The sequence below is a fragment of the Leiobunum rupestre genome, chromosome 8 (assembly GCF_980474605.1).
Source record: "Leiobunum rupestre chromosome 8, qqLeiRupe1.1.hap1, whole genome shotgun sequence".
Classification (NCBI taxonomy): Eukaryota; Metazoa; Arthropoda; class Arachnida; order Opiliones; family Sclerosomatidae; genus Leiobunum; species Leiobunum rupestre.
This window is the reverse complement of record NC_143391.1, coordinates 17,623,134-17,649,219: the sequence shown is the minus strand read 5'-3', so window position 1 is coordinate 17,649,219 and position 26,086 is coordinate 17,623,134. Positions and strand designations below refer to the sequence as shown.

Below are 26,086 nucleotides of genomic sequence, written 5' to 3'. Positions count from 1 at the left end.
TTTCTCGACATATTTTTAAGCTTAATTATATAAATGCAGGATTTATGTCTGCCCAATTTAGGTTAGGTTATGTTAGGTAAGGTAAGGTGAGGTGAGGTAAGGTGGGGTGGGGTTTCTGTGGTTAAATAAAACTAACAAACACCATTGAGTTGGGAATATAGTGCTTCTAGAGCCACAATTTGTAACTGCTGTGGCTGGGGCTCGAGGAACACTTTCTTGAAATAATGTATCGACGCTCGCATTTATCAATAGTCGGTGGCGTCACCTATCTTTCAAAGAAGATATATGTTTTAAATATCGTCTGTTCACGCTAGTTGTAGATAGCGCCACTAGCTTAATTTATGACGTCACCGCTGGTAACTGTTTCGATTCGTACGTCATTTCAAGAAAGTGCCCCCAAGCCATAAAATACAAATTGTGGCTCTAGAAGTACTATATTCCCAACTCAATGATAAACACGTCACTATTTTACTCAGTGTTTAGCGCATGCGCGTAGGGGAGGAAAGAAAAATAGAGTGGCATTTATTGCAGCGCCATTTTAATAAGAAAACTTTTCTCTTATAATTTTAATAGGTGTTTCTATAAAATACGGGAGGTCATGTGACAATGTTTTATCTACGTCACTTAGCTGTAGTGTTTAGACGCTTTAGTCCTATTCGACCGAAATCCCATTCGACCGAAGGCAGGTTTTAAGGTGTCCCATTCAACCGAATTCCGCCGAAACGTGCGGTTTTTATGTGTCCCATTCGACCGAACGCTTTTATGTGTCCCATTCGACCGAACGCTGCTATATAAATTGGCTTTTGGAATGAGCATGAATTATATTTTTATCTTCACCTAGTCAAGAAAAGTAACTGAACCAAAACTGAAATAGTAAACTTAACCAACTCTAACCTAACCTAAACTTGGATCTTCGATAGTACATACCTTATAAATAAAATACCAAATCACCCCGCCAATTGGGCTACATTTTAAAATTCTTTCGGTCGAATGGGATTTCGGTCGAATGGGAATAAACGGTTTAGACACCATCTAACCATCACTTTTAGTATGTTTTTTAAGCAGGAGACAATGGCTCTCCCGACGATAGCACGAGCTTTCTTACCGATAGATAGCGCCTTATAAGGATAGCCTGCAGATATTACGCGTTTCTGCTAGCTGTCACCTCCGTATTCAGTAGTAGTATCTAGACCTTTATATACGTTTCCTATATCTATGGCTGAAGGTAGAGAGCACGCGCTGAAGTCGGAATTTAAAACCCGCGTGCAAAACGCGCGTGCCAATAAAGCACTAAAAAGCTTAAGCTCGTAACGCAGATAAAAACATTTTATACTTTTAATTTTTTATTGTTTTATTTTTTGTAAACACCTATTTAGAGATATATTAAATTTACGGTAGTTGTTTCGGAGAATAGCGATATTTAATGCAAATAAATAATTTACAATTAATATTAATATGTCTGTTTATTTATGAAACCATGTAATAATTCTAATGTACGCAATAAAGAATAATAATAATAATAATAATAATTAATATTACTAGCTTCAGTACAAGATGGTGGTGTATGAAGCCGATTGCGGGCTTTCGCACCGGTCAATATTGTTCGTCGTTAAAACAAAATATTTACGTTCGATAGATAAGAAACATTGAATTTTAAAGAAATATATATTTTTGAATAACTTTGATTAAATTTAACGATAATAACATGTACGCAAGGTCAAACGTAGCCTCCTTTATCGAAACTTTACAAAATTGAAGCCTTTTTGGGATTAATTTCATTTGGGCGAAATATAACGGCAAAATGTTCTTTTTCGAACGAGAATACCCGCAAAATATCAAACTATACGACTTTTTGAATGTTAACCCGAAAGTCTTTCGGTGTTTTAGTTGTCGGGGCAGATCGTAAAGTCTAATTACGCCGCGCCCAATAGCGGAGGGTGTAAGTGACCCCTTTAACGCCGTCTTTCGGTCGTTGCTGTAAGAGCGGCTCACCGCGCTCGTTGGCGGCCATTAACGGGACGATTAATTAGTATTAGGTTTCGTTTTATATACTCGACTAGTTGATGGAGCCAAGATCGACTTCCGAGTTCCGAATGTATATATACGAGCTCTTAAAAAGAAAGAAATTGGTTTGGACTATTAAAGAAGCGAATCGGATTTTTTTTAATGCCCCCTACCCCCAAAAATTGCGGGGAAAGAAGAGGTTAAAGAAGTAGGTCATCCCGAAGGATGGAGAAGAAACTTTTGGTCAAAAACTTCGTTCCGCGGTACCTTACCTTACATCGAAAGAGCGTCACCTGACAATTCGTGAAGACTTTGATAGCTTAGGAAAAGTCAATTCGGACTAAAACTACCGATACCTTCGGGCGATATATTAGATCACCCATGAAAGAAAAAAACCCTCCATCTTTTAGATTTTTCCATGGCGCGAGGATAGCGGTGGCTTCGACCATTGGCTCATCTTCTCGGACCAAATTACAATATCGGTTCAAAGTAAAAGAGCGATTTTTCTCGATTTCTTCGAGGATAAAAAATCAATAGTTGCTTATAACCGTCCAACGGCGCTTTTTTAAAAGCCCTTCTTCATCCGGAAATCGATTTGGCGTTCGCGAAAGAGCCACCCACAAAAGACACCGATATTAATACCTAAAGGCCGAGCGCTCCTTTCAGCTCGCGTTTGCCGCTCGTGTTAGGCTAGGCGCCCACTGGCTCTCCGTTTCGTATTCGTCCTGCCTTCCACAAGGCATTGTCTCCGTTACGAAGCAAAGGCTTGTGGAAGGTAGGACGGAGACGTTACGAAGAGCAGTGAGCGTCTAAATTAGCATTTTTACTTGTTTTTAATATTAAGTTAGAAATTTGCTAAATCGGTTTTAATTTGAACAATTAATCAAATAATTGGAATGGAGGTAATGGGAGAATGCATTAGTTTCCACCGGTACAAAGTGGCAACTTGATTAGATCGCGACAGGTACAGCCGTATATTCAATTAACCGCGAATTTCCATCAATTAAATGCAAATAAGCCAATTGATACTAATAATATTTGAGAGGTTTACGTCAAATAGCGCTAAATAAATAATACGATCGTGAATCCCATTTAGATCGATGCCACGATCTATAGACGGTATTTACCCAACTTGATGTTTGATCTTTCGGACACCTCGTCTTTTAAGGGAATATGACTGGTTTGTAATGTTTACCTCAAAGACATGAAGCGAGCCGTAAATATTTACAACGACTCCTCTCTCTCTATCTCGGACGAGCTACATTTTCCAAAACAGTTTCAATTTATATTACCTCGAACTCGCGACGAGTTGAATAATAAATATAAAAATATTCCGAACTTACAGTGAACCTCCAACTTCCATCCGTCCTCCTTGGCGCTTTTAGGGATGAGGGGGTTTTCCGCTCGACAGACCAAGTATTTGCCGCTGTCCTCGCTACTGGGCGTGAAAGTCAAGATACTGGTCGTGACGTATCCGTCGATCGAAATGCGATCTTTGGTCCTGGTCATCTTGGTGCTGCCCTTCCACCACGAGAGCAAAGCCGGAGGACGAGACCCGGTGGCCCGACAAATCAGGTCGACGGGTTTTCGGGCCGACATCGGTTTACGGTCGTTAACAATTTGAACGTCCTTGGGTCGAACTTGAGAAAGAAAAATGTCGTATTTAATTAAATTTTAAGAAAAAAAATAATGAAAATCCGCGTGAATTCCATTCTATACTCGGCTCTATCGCAAATATTTCAAATATAATATTGAAACCTCGTTGTAAATATTTTTACGAAATAAAACAAAAACATTCCATACCAAATATATTTTATTGCATTTTTTATTTGCTTATTTTGTAAAAAAAAAAAAAACTGCCCTGTTAATACTTTCGGGCAAGTCAAATTGAGGGAAAGGTACTCCCATGTTACTCTAGGCTTATGCTAGATAACCTTTCTCCGAGGTTTGGTTTATTAATTTATCGGTAAAAGTTTTAAACACATCTTTGTACATGGTGAAATAACGATATCTTATTGAATGTAACAATATTCCTGGCTAGAGATTTAGAAAATACTAAATTACAGGTGGTAGGTGCAAAGAAAATACAATGTCTACTAAAAAAAACCATTATAGGATAGTGTTCTCGGTCCTGGTTTGTTCAAAATGGAGTTAAAATCAATTTGAAGTAAAGAAGACAACAGGGCAGCCTGGAGTATCCTAGATTCCATTTCAGGTACGGTTTAAATTATTCACCCCAGCCTTTTTAGATCCGAAGGCCCCTCAATCGATGGGCGGTTGAAGCCGTAAAATACTTCCGTTAATTTAAGAAATAAAAAACTTAATTCAAGTGTTCATTCCCTTAAGCGTTAACAAAATTACTTTACGTACTTTAGAAATAAATGTTTTTATCTCGTAATTCGTTTTCAATAAAGAATCCGCTTTGTTTAGAAAAACGCTTTGAAGACCTAGCCACTAACTTACCATACTATGAAAAAATAACTATTGTAATAGTAAAGAATATAAATAAAAAATATTGATGCACCGATATATCGGCCTATTTTTTTAATATCGGTATCGGCTAATATCGGCTTAAGTTAAACCGATATTGGCCCATACCGGTATAACTAAAATATTTTCAGGAAAAACTTTAAAATAAGAAAATTATCGATGAACTAACTAATGATAATATTTTATTTGATTGACTAGATCATACCTTTTTTTTCAGACAGTGGGTTACGAGTGTAAACAAATAAAAAAACAATGATATACAATTTGTGATAGAAAATATGTATCGCCATAAGCCTATCATGAGGTCCCCCTAAGTAAAGGTCTAGCATAGGTCTCCGTGTTAACAGCATTGTCCTTGCGAGAAGAAAATGAACGTACGACGATAGGGTAGTAGCGCCATCTTCGTTTTCCAAATTTCAGCATCTAACATATTATCTTACTTGGTAGAGCAGCCACGCTCGCATTGATAAATGCTACACAAAACCGAGGGGCAGGTCACTTCCTTGATTAACGACGCACCCCTCAAAAGATTAAATCCGATTTAATCGTGATTATTTTGATTAAATTCAATTTAATCACGATTAAGTTGATTAAATCACGTTTAATCATGATTAGAATGTTTAAATCTGATTTAATCATGATTAAATGATTTAATAATGATTAAATGATTTAATAATGATTAAATGATTTAATAATGATTAAATGATTAAATCTGATTAAAATGATTAAATCGAACTTTAGTTTTGATTTTAATAATAAATTTTCGATCCGACCGATTATATTGATTAAATCGTGATTAGAATGATTAAATCTAATTAAAATGATTAAATATGATTAAAATGATTAAATATGATTAAAATTATTAAATCTAATTAAAATGGTTAAATCTAATTAAAATGATTAAATCTAATTAAAAAGATTAGATTATGATTAGAATTATTAAATATCGTTTAAATGATTAAATCCTGATTAAAAAGATTAGATCATGATTAAAATGATTAAATCTCGTTTAAATCATGATTAGATTTTCTAATCTTGATTAGATTTTTAATCTTGATTACCCTGATTTAATAACGATTACTCTGATTTAATCACGATTACCCTGATTTAATCATTTTACTATGATTAAGACGCACCCAAAATGGAAGTGACCTGCCCCTCGCACAAAACGCGTCTAAATCTCGCATTTTAAAAACAAATTCCATCAGAAACACAACTCATATTTCTAATAGCTATGTTTACGTTCCGATGAATAAGTTTTAATTTTAACTTTGAAAGCAGTAAAATGTTCATCGTGCAACGCGCAAAATTAATTTGGGGAAATGACTAGTTGAGAACATAACCACTAGGAGATGCAGATTTTGAATACCTTAATAACGGGTGATCGTAAAAAATTTGGCCTAGACCTTTGCTTATGGGAACCTTATTAAAGCCTTAGGTATCACGTCAAATGAAAAGAAACATATTCGGATATGTTCTTGCAAACATTTTTAATGAAAAATTAGAATAAAATGGTATGACAGTGCACTGAACCGTCTTTTACATCATGTACAAAACTGTTATTACAGATAACTTTATTAATATCGGTCGATATATCGGCTGATTATCGACCACGAATAGCCGATATATCGGTGCATCCCTAATAAAAACTAAAAGCGTAAACAGACATCGTAATCGTGTCCATAAAAACACTATCTTAAAGGGGAACAGCCAAGATTTTCCAAATATGGCCTTATTTCCGTATCAAAAGATTAACAAGACGTTCAATATACTAACACGTACTTTTTTTTGTCTTGAAAAAATAGGTTTTGTCCCAAAAAGTTGAAACGAAAAATAAAGCCAGTTGTTTGGGTTTGAATTTTCGCCACTATCTTAGGGACTGCCGCCAGCGCCCCTAACCCCGTATGAGCGATTTGCGAACTATCCTAACTTTTAAAATCGCGCAATTTAGGCTTAGGTCTCTTATAATTACTGGAACGCGCCGCGCGTGCAAAACATATTTTTCGCGTCTTCAGCAGCGCGCGCTTTTACGTTGTTTTTCTGTCTCACCGACTTCTCACCAATTGTCGCGGCGGACGCGCGCTTTTCGATTTCCCGAAATGTCTTTATTTTATTAAAAATTAACCACTCGATATTTTTTGATGCGGTTTTCACCATAAATTTTAGTTTTTAATGGGCTATAGGGCTATCTAACTGGTTAAAGCTTGACCGTTCCCCTTTAACAACTTCTTACAACTATTTCTAAAATACACGGATTCCCCAACTTCATCAGCACAATGAACGAAACGAAGGTCTAACAAGTATATGAAGGAAACATCGTTTTTAGTCAAACGTACCGGAACAAAAAAAATCAGAAACCTTTTTAGTTTACTCTTATACTGGCGCACTACGGTCGGTCGTTAATCTAGAAGTTCTGACAGTAATAGCCACTATCCTATTCATAAATTCTACGAGAAGCTAATCATTTTCTGCCCACATATACATATACCATCATACGTATACTTCAAAGCTATTTCATATAGAAACGAGTTAAAAAAAGGTCCGAAGGAGAAAAAACCTTGAAGGGGCTATTTTTCAAAAATTCACAATGTTTGCTAATGGATTGCCAAAACGAGTCCGACAGATTCCCGTATAGTTCATAGCGCGGGGATAAATATTTTACGGTTCAAGTTCCCACAGTCACCCCAAAAAAGCTAGCAAAAAGCAGCAAATGGCAAAGGGTTATAAGGGCGCCTTTTATTTTTATCCCGATTTTCGGTAAACCCCGCAAATACATTATTGAAATATTATAGCCAGGATTTTCAGTTCGCTTTCGACTCGGTTCAAAGCGAAGAAAGTCCGAATCGAACTCGAACCAAAGTCACTGAACTCGAGAAAACTAGCTAAGCCTGGGATTTCAGTCTTGGTGGGGAAAAAAACGCGTCTTTTGGACGTGGAAAAATGTCGCGTCCAACGTCAAAAAATCGCCGTAATGAGTTTGTGCTGAATGTTTTATTTCCTTTCGGTCTTTTACTGGGCTTGACACGCTGGCGAAGGGGACTTATACGAGCGGCTCGCGTCGGGTAATACCAAACGAGGATTTGCTATAAATAACAAGGACAAGTGACGTCCCTGGTCAAAGCTAAAGGCTAGTTTTCTTGACCGAGCGACTGGCGCACACGCGACCGCTACCCAGAGAGAGAGGGGGCGATATCGCGTCTCTGCCTTCTCGCCGCCGGAGGAACATTAATCAGTTGGCTCCGGACTAGAAACTTTCAGTCCAGATTTACTAAATCATAGCTGACATTCGCGTAGAGGAATCTTAGTTATAGCAACCCTTTTCAATTCTTCCGCCCTCGCGACCACGAATACCACAAGCTGGACTTCTTACGGATACTACCAGTACACCCGACGAAAGAAAAACGCTGTAGCGAAAAATAATGGTCCGACTAAGGTACGGAGCGAACGAGGTAAGGGACAACGAACCGCAACAGGACTTGGGAGAGAACGGTGCTCAAAAAAGTTTGATAAATTCAAAAAACCGTACTAGTGAAAAGGAGATTTTTTTGCCGTAACGTTTTTCCCTCTGCAGAGAAAAAAAATCTTCTTTCTTTAGTACGGCAATTTTCACGAAAAAGAGTACATTTTTCTCCCTTATTCCTAAACCCGTACGTATAGGGAGTTTCGAAAAGAAATTGCTGGATGATTTAAAAATGCGCCCCAAAGGAGTGCGAAAGTTTAATTTTCTCGAGGCCCTACATAGCGCCACCACTGACTAAAAACAGGAGCTAGGAGATGAACCATCGCGTTCGGAGCTAAAACGAGAGGTAAAATCTGCGTCTTGTACGATAATTCCCAACTACTGACCAGGCTTAGCACTCAAATAAAAGAGAATGAGGAACGGCGGGAGACGTCGGTAAGAAATCGTAAAGAAAAAAATAAAATCGAAAACGTAATTTAAGGCTGATGGAATTTGGTCATAAAGAACCAATAATAACGAAGCTTCGGATAGCCGCAAAAAAGTTATTAAAAGCGGAAAACGTTTTCCACGAAAATTATTTTCTGTCGATAACCGCCGCGGGATTTCATTTTCTTATAACCTTCGGTGAAAATAGTTTCTCTAGAATCTAATTTGAGATCTACGATATCGGATGATATTTTTTATTATTATTTAAAATTAAAGAGGTTCTCTTCCTATTACTTAAAAACGTGACAAAAAACGACATCAATTTTAGACGAAGACTACGAGTCAAAAAAAAGTGGGATACCCAATGAAAAACGATATCTGGAAGTCTCCGGCGACTGGCCGGATAGAACACTATGATTAACGTCAAAGAGAGGAAAAACGACTGGGAATTGCAGTTGTAAATGAAATTCGAAAATGATAGGTCTGCAGACGACTTTTTTATCCGTTTTCCGGAAAAAGGCACCCTAGGGGGGGGGGGGCGTGGGTAGCGGGAATTGAGGGGTTGTGTTAAAGGGGTTGGGTGGGCCTATCCGGGAGACACTTTCTTATTACAAAAAGATTTCCTTTTTTCCGAATGTTTGCATACGCATTAAAGAATCATTTCGAAAAACAATTTAATCCGGAGAGTTCCGAGACAAGCATTGATTTTCTCCGAAAATAAAAATCTTAAAAGAGTCTTATCGAACCGAGGCTTAGATGACTGTTTTGTTTTTAAGGGTGAAGAAAGTTACGGCTCTGGATAATTTAATATTTAACAAGGCTGACTATTCATAGAAGAGAGACTAAACAGTTTTGACGGGTTTTTAATATAAGTCTTATAGTCTTAAGATAGCGGCTACGTATTTCCGGAAATTACACTTTTACGTTGTTTTTCGTGTATTCTTCTCATTTTTGTTTATAATATTACCCGAGACAATGCAGTACGTGATGAAAATATAAATTAAGCTTTTTATTTACTTCCGCGGTTACGTATTTATGAGTGGATCACTGACTTTCACGTTTCTGCCAAGTTAATGAGAACCATGGCTATGGGCCAGTGCCGGATTTAGACTACTGGGGGCCTGTGCTTAAAATGATTATGGAGTCACCCCCATAAGGGTTTAAGTTATAAATCATCAACGGCGTTAAAGCAAGTCGCGGCTTATAGAAGGTGTTTCAATAATATATGTTAGAAACTTGTAATTTTGAGGTAAATTTAAACAATACACAGAAACAACTACGTTTAGATTTTCAACATCAAAAAATAAATAAACATGTTTAAAACTTAAACACTAAAATTTTGCGTTTAAATTGTAAACGCCAAAGTGTTGAATTTCTAAACGGATGGATGCTAAACGTAGAATCGCTTGTCACCGTTGCTAAAAACACGTGTAAAGCTTGTTTTCCACTTGCGCGCGCAACGACGCGTTTCTCAGCTTTGAAACGTTCAAACATTTTTACGCGCGTAAAGAAAATAACATTATGACGCGCGCTAGTGGAAAACAAGCTTTAAAACTACACACTACCTAAGATAAACGCCAGCTAAACGCCTCTTAAACATTAATAAAACCTACGTGTTTAGAAATGACAAAAAAACAATAAACTTCCTCCAGGGGTTTAGATATTAAACGTGTTACACCAGTCACTAAAGCCGAAAGCAAGTTGAGGTCATTTTTCAACAATAGCCGACGCAGACAGAACAGCCGCGATTAATCGACGTGTTAACGTTGAGAATTGAAATCTGGTTAGTTTACAGTTTTCTTATTATTTCATTATTGTAAGTCGACTTATTCAAATCTTATTAACAAAAGCGATAAAACTTTAGTATAATAAAAATTCCAATCTCAAGTTCAGTGTTTAAACCTTGTTTCCCTTTAATTGTTCAGCTAATGCAACAATTATTCTTATTCATTATAGATTTTTTTTAATGACGTTTGAGTATTTTTTAAATCCTAAAGCGATTTTACAATTTAACTACTTTACATTGACCACGTATTGACATATGTGGAAACTAAAATTTCAGACTTAAATTTAAAAAAAGTTAATGCAATGAAAAATTTAACTTGCTACCACACTCAGAGGGTGCACACAGACTAATGAAGATAATTTTCAACTATATATAGTTAGACCAGCTCGATAATGTTACTAACTATTGTTTTTTTTTTCGTCTTGGTCACCAATTGTGAAATTTCTGCACCCGCCAGCTAGTCCAGTAAGGAGAGTGGTACGCTTTTCCACTTCGGAACCCACGGACCAAGCAGTAACAAGGTGTAGAGCCCGTAGCCGTCGTCACCATCATCGAGATTTCCAAGGACGATGTTTCAAATGCGGACATGATAAGCTCAAACAGGGATTACTTTAGTTAACGAAAAAATAAGTGTTTATTATTATAAAAATATGTTCTTTTACTAGTTTCGAAAATAAAACGCTCGCTGCAAATAAACTTGTCTGGTTTGTCCACTGGCTTGTGTACAGTAGAAAGACAGATACACATGAAATTACACACGATATACAAGCGCGTAAATGCGTTTATCACATAAACGCATTTATAACATACACGCATGGCGACTAAACGAATTTACAACATAAACGCTTGGCAGCTAAACGCGTTATCATACAAACGCTTCGCGGTTCAACGCGTTTATCATACAAACGTTTGGCGGCAAAACGCGTTTATCATATAAACGCTTGGCGGCTAAACGCGTTTGTCGTTTAAACGCTTGGCGGCTAAACACGTTTATTGTATAAACGCTTGCGGCTAAACGCGTATGTCACATAAACGCTTAGTGACTAAACGCATTTACCTTATAAACACTTGATGTCTAAACGCGTTTAGGTTTATTACGTGCTTAAAAAAGCGTTACAAGATGGCGTTTAGGAAAATGTTTAGATTCTAAACGTTGTTTTTTCTGTGTACTAAAACAGGCATTATTTACTCGTATTTAAATTCTAATAACTGTGCATGTAAATTAGGAGCAAGTTAACAAACACAGCACCCCACACAAGGAGAACGCAGCCAGCCTTTAAACACGCTAAAGCCGTGTTGTGTACAACTTTCATTGGACGAACCTTTAAGCTGAGCGTTTCATGGAAAGGGGGAAGACAATTTCCGAATTTTCCCCTTCCGACGGAAGCAGGCGCTAAAGCGTCTAACCTAGGAGCAACAAACACAAGAAGAACGCAGCTAGCCTTTAAACACGCTAAAGCCGTGTTGTGTACAACTTTCATTGGACGAGCCTTTAAGCTGAGCGTTTCACGGAAAGGGGGAAGACATTTTCCGAATTTTCCCCTTCCGACGGCAGCAGGTGCATGCTAAAGCGTTTATTCCCATTCGACCGAAATCCCATTCGACCGAAAGAATTTTAAAATGTAGCCCAATTGGCGGGGTGATTTGGTATTTTATTTATAAGGTATGTACTATCGAAGATCCATGTTTAGGTTAGGTTAGGTTAGGTTAGGTTAGAGTTGGTTAAGTTTACTATTTCAGTTTTGGTTCAGTTACTTTTCTTGACTAGGTGAAGATAAAAATATAATTAATGCTCATTCCATTTTATTTTCAAATAAATGCATAGTACAAAGATATTAAAATGGCTTATTATTGATGTATAAATACCCTCCTTTATTAGCTATCCGCTCCATTGCAAACGACTTCAGTAACTAAATTGAAAACATAGCAAAAGCCAATTTATATAGCAGCGTTCGGTCGAATGGGACACAAAAACCGCACGTTTCGGCGGAATTCGGTCGAATGGGACACCTCAAAAACCGCCTTCGGTCGAATGGGACTAAAGCTGCTAAAGCGTCTAACCTAGGAGCAACAAACACAAGGAGAACGCAGTGTTGTGTACAAATTTCAATGGACGAGCCTTTACGCTGAACGTCTCTAAAGCTTCTAACCAATGAAAAATGTACACAAGAAAATGCACGATTTTGACGGGTTGTGTTCTCCTTGTGTAGGGTGCTGTGTTTGTTGCTCCTAGGTGTAACGATGTTTTTAGGATCTAAATACTAACATACGTTTATGGTAATAATATTTAAAAAAACATCATTTATATAAAAGGTAGAGACATACGTTATAAAACGTGTGTACTGTACTTCGGTGGCTACTTTCGCTACGCCAATTTATGGGAGAAGACGTCGTTGCTTAAAATTAAGTACCGATTATTTAAATAATAATTATTTGTTTAAAAAAATAATTATAATTATTTAAAAAATAAACTTTATAGCTTTGGTATCAAATAAGCAGTTTCGGGGGAATCAGTTATTTATTATTTGAACACAGCTACATTGCGCTAAGCCTAAAACGCCTAAAACGTAGGATACCGCACGAACACATGAACCCAAATTAGGAAAACCGATTTTAGGGGTGGTATGAAAATTTTACTCTACAAAGTATGAAACAGAAAATCGTGTGCGAAACTAATAAAACTAATGTTTCCTGAAACACCCTGTACATTATAACAATTTAGTATCGTCCACCTTAACAACGCGAGGTAGAATTAATTGGAACAACTAACTATGTTATTTATAAAAATGATTGATACAGAGAGACCAATGACCACAAAAATGTTTAAATAGACATTAAAATTTTGATTTTATCATTTTTTAAAATTGTTATTTTGATGATTTAAATAATTAAATTTATTTGAATCGTGGCCGTGCGGCGAGCATAGTTTTGAACAGCACCGTCACTCGCTTTAAATTGTAAGTGGGGTCATTGAATTATGAATAAAGTAAAACAAAGGTATTCGAATCGTTAATTTTAATAAGCAAAACTTCAGAAGAGTATGGCTTCGAGGCTGTTACAAAATTAAGAATAATTAATTGAAGGATTTTAAAAGGTTTTAATAACCGCACTAAAATGGTTAATACATTAAAACACAAAATAAATGGACAAAAGGGGAATAGGTGTTTACATAAAACAAAAAAATTAAAAGCATAAAATGTTTTTATCCGCGTCATGAGCTTGCGCTTTTAAGAACTTTATTGGCTCGCGCGGTTCCAATTCCAAAATCTTTATCGACTGCAGTGCGTACTCTCTCTATCCATGAACCAAGAATCTACGGGGACTCACTGTTCCCGATATTTTGACAAGGTAGGCGTGGCCTAAATCGGAAGGCTTACTGAGGTACGCCAGCGCCGCTTTGAAGCGCCTCAAAAATTGTGTTCAACTATCACTACGAGAGGCTTAGTCGGGGCTTAGGCGGCAGTACGTGCGAGAAAGTTAGGCTTAGTTCATTATATTTTGAAAGTTTAGAAATGAAATGGTTTCCGGTGAATTTGATTAAAAAAAAACCTCAGCCATATGCGGCTTACTGGTTATTTTTACTTAATTACCATTACTTAAACTTTCAAAAAACCAATTTAAAACTTACTAAGCCTAATCATTTAACCGATAATAAGGGCACCATTTTGTCAAAATAGTTCTTTTTATAAACTAACGTGGCCTTCTTGTTGAAATGTTGCTCTTACGTCACAGTCTCTTACTTTGACAAGCCTACGAGCGCGCGCTACAGTCGCGAGGAATATAGCTTTTTCTAGAGCGCGTGCAAATCGCTCGTGCGAAGAATACACAAATAAAGCTGGGTCTTGTGACGTAAGAGCAACATTTTAACAAGTTGGCCAAGACCACTTTTTATTTTATAAAATCAACTATTGAACGTGAACGCTCCAGCTTCTCTACGCCGGAAATCGACTACAGTGACGCCAAGTTTGTCCACATCGAACTAAAATTACCCGTGATTTTCCTAATCCCAGTATTAACGCGTTCTTTTTAAGGCCTGAAAAGTCAGTCGCCTTAGATTCTTGGTCCATGCTCTATCTTAAATAGCTATACCTTGTGAAGTGGAAAAAACCTCCCGCATTTTATAGAAACACTTGTCATAAACAAAACCGGCGAAAACAAAATTTATAAAATGAAAATACAGAACTATTACATAATATAGCGTATATAGTGTGAACACGATTAAAATGGCGAGTAACGTGATACTTGTCTAGGCGACGGCCAGTTTCCACCATAGATATATGAAATAGCATAGATACATTACGCTGTACACGGGCCCGTGGGAAGAACACGGAAGAGAGAGCTAGCAGAAGAACCATATTTTCTGGATGCGCTACGTAATAGTGCCATCTATCGGTGACCAAAATTAGTATTTGGAAAAAAGAATGCGATAAATTAGGCTTAATAATGTTGATAGCCCTAGAGTAACGTGGAGTTGAAGTCACGTGTCATTTCTTTTGCTTTTGGTGGGAAGATGGCGCTATAACGTAGCGCATCCAGAAAATACGCGTTGTCTGCTAGCTGTCATTTCCGTATCAGTCCCTCGGAGAATTGTGGATCTATACTATTTCCAAAAACGTATATATGTATAAGAACGTTGAACAAAAGGCATCGCTTGGGCGCGCGCGCTTAAACTAGAAACGGTTTTAACCTTTAGCGCGCACTGCACGCGGTTTTTTGGGCGGAGTTATTTTGTAACCGATTGCATCATGGCACCAGGAGCCAATTTGATCGTTCAACGTTCTTATACATATATACGTTCTTGCTATTTTATATATCTATGGTTTCCACAATATAGTCTATTCCGAAAAAAAAGCGTAATTATGCAAAAATTTGAAGGAGTTGTAGGGGGTGAATTGAGAAGTATGCCTGTTTTTTTCCCATTTTCCTACGATGAGCGAAAAGAGAGCCAGAGAGCTTCAAAGTGTGGCCTACTAGCCCCTGGAAGTAGGTTGCAACAAGCGCAAAACCAAGCAGCAGGGAAATGCGAACATTAAGGTTTGGGTTCGTGTGATAGGGTAAACAAATCGAGGTAACCAGCGTAAAAAAGAAAACTTAAACAGTTTTTAAAGTCCCTGCTGCTTGGTTTTGCGCTTGTTGCAGCCTACTTCCAAGGGCTAGTAGGCCACACTTCGAAGCTCTCTGGCATACTTCTCAACTCACCACCTACAACTAATTCAACCTAGCCCCTGGAACCTGCAGCCTACTTCCAGGGGCTAGAAAAACCACCGATAAATAAATGAAGCCGCGTTTCAACCAATTTAAAACCCCATTCTCAGCACCGATTGCGGCGTGTATACAACCGTTTAGAACGCGGTGAGATAACGCGAATTCAATACAAATCTAACGAAGCAAATAACGTTAACCATGATACAAAAGAACGTTTTACTTCATTCTCGGGGGAAGGAGGCTCTAAAAAAGTGCGGGGTTTCTCAAATGACCGATTCGAGTGAAATTAAGGAAAACGCGACCCAAAACCCTGCAGAATAAAATGGAAGTCAAGCAGATCTAGAGGCATCTGCAATCTCAAAAGAAAGAATCGCCAGGAAGAAGAGCGGCTGGAAAAGAAGACGCCAAAGCTCCGGAAACGGATCTTCCTCGTCTTTAATCCTTTAGAGACTCGGGATCTCCGATTTTTCCAACATATAAGTAGCGGGGGATGAGAAGCCTTTCAACGGAGCCCCGAAAGGGGAGAACTTAAAAAGATTCGCGACGAGGCTACGTGGATATACTGGGAGCTACCGTCCGCTTAAAAGCGTTCCGGAAGGCGAGGGGACCTTCTCCTTTGATTCGACTAACATTCGTAACCCCTCGGTTAAGCGATAGGAACCTCCGGGGTGAGTCGTCGGAGTCGCTTCCCATTCTCGCGTCCAATCGACGATCGAGCGATAGGAGCCGTAAGGAGAAGTCCATCGGACGACAGCTTAAGTATACGAAAGAGCGAACGGGCTTAAAGTATCGCTTTCGGGGTTGGATCTAGTGGAAATCAATGTCCTTTAGCGGCCGAAGCGCGCGCGCGATCTCCGAAGAAACTTATCTCGCGGACAAGACGGTCCGCGCCGTTCTCTTCCGAGAGGTCCGAAGTTGGTCCCCTCAGACTCGCGGACGCGGAAAGAGAAAAGGTCATCCTTGCCGCGCGGAAGCGGGATCTTATCAGCTCGATTCCAACCCCCCCCTTATTTTGTAAGACGCGTTTGGATGATCGAAGCCTCCATCCCCCCGCGTCTCTCTTTCTCTCTTAGGATATTTCGGATTCTCCTCTTCCGCGTCCGACATTCATCGCGTTTAGTATTCTTCCACTCTCGAGACGACGTTACTGGAAAGTTATATCTAGCCATCACAGCGATGTATCGAAAGCGTTTTTGATACGATACGAGCATAAACGCGTCTTATCAAAACGACAGGCCCAAAACATATTTCCGACCGTCGCGTGGATAAGACGCAAAATTTATCCTCGGTTCGAGAAATTACTCACATTTAGCGCGGCATCTTTTTGAAAGTTTAATCTTTGGTAAAATTTTGGTGGGCGTTTATTTTTGGGGGTAAAGAGAGACCGATTAAAAAGTAAACCTTATCTTTCCAAATATTACACACGATTTATTACTAATGAAAATATCCGAATCCCCATCGCGAATTATACCTTAGTTCGTAGGAGTCTATTATATTTGGAACCTAAGATATTTATAACTCATTTAAAATTAAATTGATAAAATATATTAAGGCCAGTGAAATTAACATTTAAGTTATATCTAATATGTGTTTATATTAACCTTATCATAAGTGTATAATATTGTTACATAAGTGTGACACTTCCTATTTTTCACGTACAAAGGTTTTACTGAGAGCTATTCACAAGACATACTGCATTACGGACTTTTTCGCCGTTTTGCGTCCGCTTGCTAACGCGTCACACGTAGCCTTTGTCAGCGCCTCGCTAGGGGGAGATTTTTTCTGGTGATGACGTCACTCCGTTACTAGCTCTCAGTAAAATATTCACTGAAGTGACAAACTTATGGAAAATATTCTAGACTTATGATCTTATTAATTATTTTTGTATCTTCAGGGTGTTTCAAAAGGTTACGCAAAAATTTGAAGCAGTTGTAGGGGGTGGTTTGTAAAGTATGCACCTTTTGGGTGTTCCCATTTTCCTACGATGAGGGAAAAGAGCGCCAGAGAGCTTCAAAGTGTGGCCTACTAGCCCTTAGAAGTAGGCTGCAACAAGCGCAAAACCAAAGTAGCAGGGACTTTAAATACTATTTCAGTTTACTTTTTAACCTCAATTGGTTTACAAAGTTCTTTTTTACCTATCACACGAACCCCAACCTTAATGTTCGCATTTCCCTGCTGCTTAGTTTTGTTGCAGCCTACTTCCAGGGGCTAGTAGGCCACAATTTGAAGCTCTCTGGCGCTCTTTTAACTCATCGTAGGGAAATGGGGGAAAAAGGCGTACATACTTCTCATCTCACCCCCGACAACTCCTTCAAATTTGCATAACGTTTGAAACACCCTGTATTGCTACTAAAAAATGCATATTGTGTATTAAAAATTTTAAAATATTTAAATGTATGTTGATTTGCACAAAATAAATAAACAAACAAACAAATAATTAAAAATAAAACTACGTTGGAGGAAGACAAACTGTTTCTCGACATCTCTGAACAAAAAAAATGCAAATTATCATCGTAACACCTAGCGGGGTGGTGAAGAACATAGGTAATCGATGGTGGAGTGCTCATTTTGGAGCTTAGCTAATTCCCATTCTTGTCAAGCGGGGAGAAAACTCCGACTGGATATACGAATATATGATAATTACGAATCCATTATTCGCGTAAGTGGGGGAAATTTGCTCAGTTGAAAACTAAGTAGCTTACGAAGGGAGCTTTTTTCCGGTGGCCTTTTTTGGGTGGAGTCGCCCGCAAATTGGGCTTTCCCTCACCCGATTCCGTTTCCGCCACAACGGAATCAAATACAACCCGAAAAATCACAATTACGACCCCGACATTTTTGTACGCTAGGCACGATGGTAAATCAAAATAGAGGTATAAAACTAGATGGAGAAAATAAACGGGAATGTCAACTTACAGTTCATGTCGACGGTGACCGCTGAAGAAGAAGGCACGGAAATATTGTTATTGGCAGCCTGGCAAGTCAAAACGGCCATCAGGTCGTGTCGATTCAGCTCGTGAATGACCAGGACGTTCTTGACCACTGCGAGCGACGTCGTCTCGAACGTATCGTCCAAAAGTACCGATTCTCTCCACCAGGTAACGCTAGGAGCCGGTTTACCTGTCACGGCGATACGGATAATAGATACCTTATTATTAAAGTCATCCCCCCCTCCCCCATTGACGTGATGATTGTAGAAGATATTTGCGAAATGAGAGCCACTATCAAGATAGCTATATATATAGCATAGCGTATTAACGGACGTTAAATTTCAAGGCTTTGTTTAATGCGGGGGTCATCGCTCCCAATTCCTTAGAGTTACGATTCTCCCACCCCCCACGACTCCTACTTGGAACAATATACAACGGTGTGGAACTATGCAAGAGCGAAATTCGGAACATAAGGGATAAGTTTTCGAGTGGCCAAGATATTTCGAAAGATACGAAATTCAAGTCTCGGAGGGGAGGGGAGTGCTTTAAAAGTTGGAAAAGGCGAAACGGATCCGGACTATCGAAAGGAGGGAGGTCGAAACTCGCGCTTAACGAGCGAATAAATTCTTTGATTAAATAGGGAAAGAGGCCGCCCCAAAATTAATAAAGACAACGCACCTCCTTCCGCTTCGCAGTTCAAAAACAATCGCTCCCCCTCGTTAAATGGTCCAATTAAACTCTGAAGTATCTCGCCATTTTGATCCATGATAATCGGCTTCTTCGGAGGAACTGGAAAGAAGAAAAACAAATTCAATGCTTGTAATTAAAATTTCTCTCATCCATTAAAAAAAATCTCGCAATTCGCTTTAAGCTTGTCCTTACGATCGAAATGCGCAAAAATAAGTTCTTGGAAACTTTTCGAATTGTTTTTTCGGGATAAATTGGGAATCCAGTTTAAAATCTGGCATTTTAAATTCTACACAAAGCTCAATTATGAAGTGGATGAATGGTACAAACTGACCGATTTTAGGAATAAACAAAGATAAGTTAATTATGAAATTGCTACAACAAGATCAGATGCTAGTAAAACAGAACTGGTCAAATTCGTCACCCTAATCTAACGAGTTACGCCAAACCTAAGCATAGTCGAGGTGAAACCAAAATCCTAGTCAAGGGAAACCAAAAAACAAGTCAAGGGAAACTAAAAACCTAGTCAAGACAGACTAAAAACCTAGTCGTGGGAAACTAAAAACCTAGTCAAGGGAAACTAAAAACCTAGTCAAGGGAACCCAAAACCAAATCAAGACAAACCAAAAACCTAGTCAAGGGAAACCAAAAACCTAGTCCAGGGAACCCAAAACCAAATCAAGACAAACCAAAAACCTAGTCCAGGGAACCCAAAACCAAATCAAGACAAACCAAAAACTAAATCAAGACAAACCAAAAACCTAGTCAAGGGAAACCAAAAACCTAGTCTAGGGAAACTAAAAACCTAGTCAAGGGAACAAAAAACCAAATCAAGACAAACTAAAAACCTAGTCAAGGGAAACCAAAAACCTAGTCCAGGGAAACTAAAAACCTAGTCAAGGAAACCCAAAACCAAATCAAGAAAAACCAAAAATCTAGTCAAGGGAAACCAAAAACCTAGTCCTGGGAAACCAAAAACCTAGTCCAGGGAACCCGAAACCAAATCAAGACAAACCAAAAACCTAGTCAAGGGAAACCCAAAACATTTTCAATGGAAACCAAAAAACCTAGTCAAGACAAACCAACGAAGTTACTAAACTCAAACCAAAAATCTAGTCAATACAAACCAAAAATCTTAATCAACGCAAACGAAAAAACCTAGTCAAGACAATTAAATCGAAGAAGTTTTTAAACTCAAACCAAAATCCTAGTCAAGACAAACCAAAAACTTAGTCCAGGCAAACCTAAATCCTAAGCTAAAAACCAGCCCCTTTAAATTACTTAAATCTAGGAGCAACAAACACAAGGAGCCTTTAAACACGCTTACGCAGTTTTGTAGCAGGCGCTAAAGCGTCTAACCAATGAAAACAGTATGCAAGCAAATGCACGACTTTGGACGGGTGCTGTGTTTGTTGCTCCTAGTTTAAAGCAATTGCTGGATCTTAAAATTCATTTTGCGGGTGAAAGTACGCCACCATGTTAGAGTATAAAAGCGGGTAAATAAGCCCGTTATACGTCATAATATAAAGGTACTGTCACGCGCAAAATTGTAATTTTTAAATCGGTCAATACAATTTGCATTTGATAGCGCGAATGACATCATTGAGGATTTAGGTCGAGTGAGCACGCGCATTTGCCGAAAACCATTTTAAATACCAAATTGAATTGAAAGCTTTATCGGTGCTTCGAAAGTAACGATTATAGGATAAAAATAAACCGTATAGAGAAGCCGAGTCCTTGATTCTTCAGTCTTGAGCCCTCGAAAAGCGAATCAATGAAATTTATCAAGGGCAAATTTGGGATTAATAGAGCTTTAATGTCTTAAGATATAGTAGCGGGGGTCTATCAAGAAGCAAAGGCTCGAGTGATCTCGATAGTTTGTCCGGCGAGATGTCACTGCAGTAAGGCGATACAAATAGCTCAGATTAGTTTCGGAGGAAGAAACGGAAGGCTGCCTTAAGATCTAGCGATTACAATGGCCTTTAAACTTGATCGGAATGGTCGGGAAATAAGCTCGTAATTTATACGTGCACTCGAAACGGAAACAGAAGGAGAGAGTCACCAACGGAGCACAAAGAGAGACAGAGGCTGCTGTAGCTCCGGCAAGCAGTTGGCCGAGTAAGTAAGGCACATCTCGAAATTTAAGGAACAAAGCAGTTTCTAATTACACACGGCTCATTAACCGGTAAGTCGAGCTCCGCCAAAATGCCCGAGCTTGTTTGTCAGTCCAAGCTGCTATGGCCAACGTTGACTTCTCCCCGGTACAAGAATTAAAGGGTCCTTGATTCTCTTCGCTTCTCCGCCGTCGAGGTTCGTCTTACTATTACGTCCAAGGCGGAGAGACGGAGTACGGTCTACGTTGAAATCCGTTTCCGAGTTACAGCCTCCGGTATCGACTGACGCCTGAGCCAGATTATACGCGGACGCCATCGATCGATGTCGGGAGTTCGTACTGGGGAGAACGAACTGGCGCAGACCCGTACACGCGGGGCTAAACTTGTTGTAGACTACGTGGGAAACCATCGCGAATACGCTACGCTAGACACGCGGAAATTAAGAAACCGTAATTTCTCGCCTACTGTTCTTGGCTGTACTCCTTCGGCCTTACATTTTATACTAAAATCCAGAAGGCGGAAAACGGGGAAGGAGGCGAGAAAAACGACGAAAATAGGAAGAGTGCGCGCGAAAGGGGATCTAGGCCGTAGCATATTTACGAGATTTCTCCGACAAATAACTTCGAAGGTCTTTTCCAACCACCCTCTTTCTAGCAAATAAACTTAAAAGTAAGTATACCGTCTTGAATTAAAACCAGACACGCAACCCGGCCTGCCACTTCCCAATTTAGAATAATTGTTCTTTAGAAGCTAAACCGTGTCCTTTATAATTCTCTTACATCTAGATTTCATAAGTTTTCATTCGAGAGAGGAGAAAATTCCATCGTACGTGGTCGTCATTAAGTTGAGAAAATTTGGGGATCATTATAATTTTCTTTATAACTAGTTTAGATTGGACTCAAATACTCACCAATTATACTAAGAATGATGTCGGAGTTTCTCGTGCGAGCCTTCTTGAAGTCGACCCGGCAGCGGTAGATGCCCTCGTCCTTCTCGAGCAGGTCTTCAATCTGCAGGATGGCCGGATGGACGGCGGTGTCCAGGAAGGCCCTCTCCCTCAGGCTCTCAGCCACGAATCGGTGGGCGCGGTGGATGCTGCTCCGTCGACCGTCGATGCTGTACAGCGGAGACTTGGACTCGTCTTTGTACCACAGAATCAACGCCACGTCGTCGTCCTGGTTGGGCGGAGTGATGTTGCACGGCAACAGAACCTTGCCTCCAGCCACAGCCGTCATCGTGATTGCCATCTCTGCTCGTCAAAACACAAAACAAAACGGAACTTTTTCAGCGTTTCTTTCCGGATCGAAGGTCGCGAGGTTAAAAGAAAAACATTTAAGGGGATCTCATCTGAGAAAGAGCGTGAAAATGGATAAATTTACCCCGCGTCTTTCGGAGGCTGTTCGGGTTGACAAGCGACGTTCGAATGTCATCGCGTAAAAATGTTCCCAGGCGGTGTCAACTGTCAGCCGAATAAAAGGGACGAAAGATAAAACTCAAAATATATTTATATCCCGCGTTTTCCTCGATTTATTTTCAAACCATTGAAAAACCCGGTCGTCCTTTCTTCGTATAAAGATACCGGAATATTGCTCTTTGGAATTCCAAGAATTTGACATTTTCAACGAATTTATTCGCGGGGTTTCTGGCGGTTGAGCTCATTAATAGGAGGCTAGGCGTGAAGCGTCGCTTTCATTTCACGTTCGAAATAGGCCCGTAACGAATAGGGCTTCTAAAAAGGGCGACGGACTAAAATAGCCGAAGTTAAGTCATTATATTGGAAACTCGTGTTTTGGCGTAGAAATTATTTCAAACTTTAAGCCGGAGGTATCGGGAGAGAAGGCTGGAATTAAATGAAAGGCGTAATTCAAGATTTGTTTCGAGGAGGAGGAGGAGGAGGAGGAGGAGGAGGAGTGGCTTGAAAAGAGTGAGACGAGAGAGAAATCGCTAGAGAGGTTCTGATTTATAGCGGCTGTAAGCGGAAAGCAGCCAAGCCGCGGTAATTCGAAAGTGATGAATTCTGGGCCTGATTACCAGCCAGTTATTAACGAGCGCGGAGACGCTAAGAGCGAGCGTTTTCTCTCTTAGAAACGAGCCGTTTACTACCCTTTAGTTCAAACAAGCTTTTAACCTTCGAACCCTTTTAATAAGTTTTCAAAATTTAGATTATACGGCGCATTTTGGACGTTTCGAAACTACGAATGAAAACGCTCGAACCGACCAAATACGCGATTCCTCAAATTTACGATTAAAAAAAAATCAAGAGTAATATTAGATTGAAGGTGATAAATACCCGGTTACGCGTTATATAAATCCCAAAAGCCATTCCCATTGAACGTTGTCGAAACAGTTATCCGACTCAAACGGCGTTTTCTTGGTCGGCGAAAATATGATCAAATCGCGACCCATTTCCCAGATGAGTAGCGCGCCAAATCTTAAATTGGCCAAATACATTCGAAAACTCTAGAGACACGAGAGTAAATGAGAAAATTAATATCAAACTCTTCGAATTAGGAGAAGCCAGTCTACGGGGCGTAAGATGAAAGGGAATTATTCAAAATTGGTCTTAGAAAAGCGGCCCCTTCTCGAGTTCCTTCCCCCGTTTCTAACTATATTAGGAAAATTTTCGCTAACAATGTCCGCGCGTATTTAATTCGAGTGGCTTCGTCGGAATTATAATTCAAAATCGGAATTTGAATAAAGGCGAGAACGCGGTTTCTCCCGGGCCCGATTTGCGAAATGAAAGCGAAACTCTTGTTGTATCGGAAAATCGAACTTTGCTACGGCCTCGCTTCTTGAGCCTCTCAAATTCGAGCCGAAAGTATAATTTTGCTTTGAAGCCAATTGGAGAGGCGTTTAATTGTTCGGACTCGAATTCGCGCTTTCAAATTTAGCGAAACGACCGAAGAGGATTAACACTTATTAGCGACTGGCCACCTTTTCCCTTTTGCGGAAATGATTAAATCGCGAACGCAAACCTATAAGCTTAAGTGTTTTGTTACTCTAGTCGTAGAGTTACGCTATATAATAAAATTGATTTATCCTACCAAGAATGTATTTATTTATACCTAGGGAGAATGTCTATGTCGAGACGGTTTTTAGCCTTTCTCTCAATCCACCCGTTGGTCCCCCCAGTACGCTCCTCCGCTTAAAATAAAACGACTAGTCCCGGTATTTCATTGGCTGCTTAAAATTTACGTCACCTAACGCGATGGTAATCAAACGCCGGTGACGTTTTGTCTTCCCCCCCGCGCGAGACGGGGGAAAGGCGTTCAACGTGCCCGGCGATTGTCGCAACATAATCATTCTTCCTAAATGTAAATAAATACATTCTGGATCCTACGTATTACAATGAGGGACTATAGGTATTAAGTACGCTACTAGGTGGTTTCTTTTAGCTTGTTCCGGGATTTCGGAGTAGGGTAAGAAGGGTAAGGCTATGACGTCATTTTACTCCGATTTTGTGGTGGCGAATAGTTCGATTCGGAGTAAAAACGTTTTTCTAAAATGGCTGCTTGTGATAAATTCTGGCTATAAAAAAAAATAGCAGAAGATAAAATCTGATTTACCGTATTTTTCCGCAAAAAATAAAAAAGGTTTTAATTCCATGATTAGTCTAATATATTGTTTCGCAAATTGAAATGAAGCGGCATTTTCGCCTCATTTTTTCGAATCTAAAAGTAAAACTAAACCTCTAGACTAGTTTAAACTGAATAACAACGTAACACTATTAATGTTTTGTAGTATGTTTACTGTTATTAGACATTTTATATCGATAAAATTTAAAACATTTAAAACCCTTAAAAAGTAATTTATGTTTCAATTTTTTATTTTTCCGATTTGCGGAAATTTTCTGCATTTTATTTTTTCAGAAAATTAACAACACTAATAATAATAATAAAAATAATAAACACTTAGGCTAATATCCAAGGTACCACCTTAGGCCCAAGTTATCTAGTGACTTTTAATGCCATTAATTCAAGTGGCCAGGTTACAATGCGTAGGAGGGTGGTGGAAAGCCCTTCGTGCTAGAGATCGGCGGAACAAATAAATTAACCGGCAAAATTTCAATTAATCATAAAAATTTTGGTTAACTGTTTATTTATGAACATTTTATACGAATAAACAACGATTTAACATGCAAAAATAATCGGGTTTTTTTCTGATATTTTTTTTGGATAATTGTCGGTTATGAATAAAAATAAATAATTGAATAATTTCTTATTCAAACGCTGATCTCTACTTCGGGCCAACAGCGCCCTACATTTACTATTACCGTTAACTGCACCAAATGTTTAACCAGTAGGGAGATACCTTGCGAACTAAACGCGGAACGATTTGCTCAGTTTCACAAGCTGAGATCTAGCCCGGCTCCTCTTGCTGCGAAGCAGAAGTGCTAACCACTCCGAAATTCAAACGATTCTGTGGTGTTTGAACTGGGATCTCCAACTCATTTATGAGGTCATGAAGGTGACCTCGTAAAAGAAACGCCAAGACTTTTCCTTACCTGACTTAAAATAAATAGTTTTATACTCCGCGATTTCCATCTGTTGTTTCCGAGCATCTAGAAACTCTTCTCGGAAAGTCTATTTTTAGCGAGTGGAAATACATTGCTCAATGACATTTCTATTCCCTTAATCCACCAGCGAACTATAGGCTCTTCTCCCATTTATTTATTTATTTATTTATTTATTTATTACAACGATATATCCAAGTCAGCGAAAACAAACAAAAACTCGGCAAAATAATATCTTTGGAATGTCGGATAACTAAACCTCCTATTTACGAAAGAATAAAATTGTACGGAGTCGCTGTATAAAGATAATAAAGAAAATAATTTTAATTTAGGGCTGCAGACGGATAGGAAAGAATAAAAAAAATTAAATTACAGCAACGACAAAACACAAACCACCTACCCCAAGAAGGACTCGCATCAACCTCGGAAAAAAAAGATGTTTGTTTACAGCAAACAGAAAATAGCACGTAAAAA

The 26,086-nt window shown here is 39.0% G+C and overlaps 1 protein-coding gene across 2 annotated transcripts in view; it reads right to left on the bottom strand.

Annotated features, from left to right (window-relative positions):
- Positions 1-26,086, bottom strand: part of LOC149932542 (neural cell adhesion molecule 2-like) — a 173,795-nt gene that overhangs the window by 48,406 nt on the left and 99,303 nt on the right. For both annotated transcript variants that reach the window (XM_090156138.1, XM_090156137.1), the window contains exons 2-5: positions 22,010-22,348; positions 18,977-19,087; positions 18,285-18,488; positions 3,348-3,644 (exon numbers count right to left, since the gene is read on the bottom strand). In XM_090156138.1, coding sequence (XP_090012264.1) covers positions 3,348-3,644; positions 18,285-18,488; positions 18,977-19,087; positions 22,010-22,348 — 951 coding nt within the window. The remainder of the gene's footprint in view (positions 1-3,347; positions 3,645-18,284; positions 18,489-18,976; positions 19,088-22,009; positions 22,349-26,086) is intronic.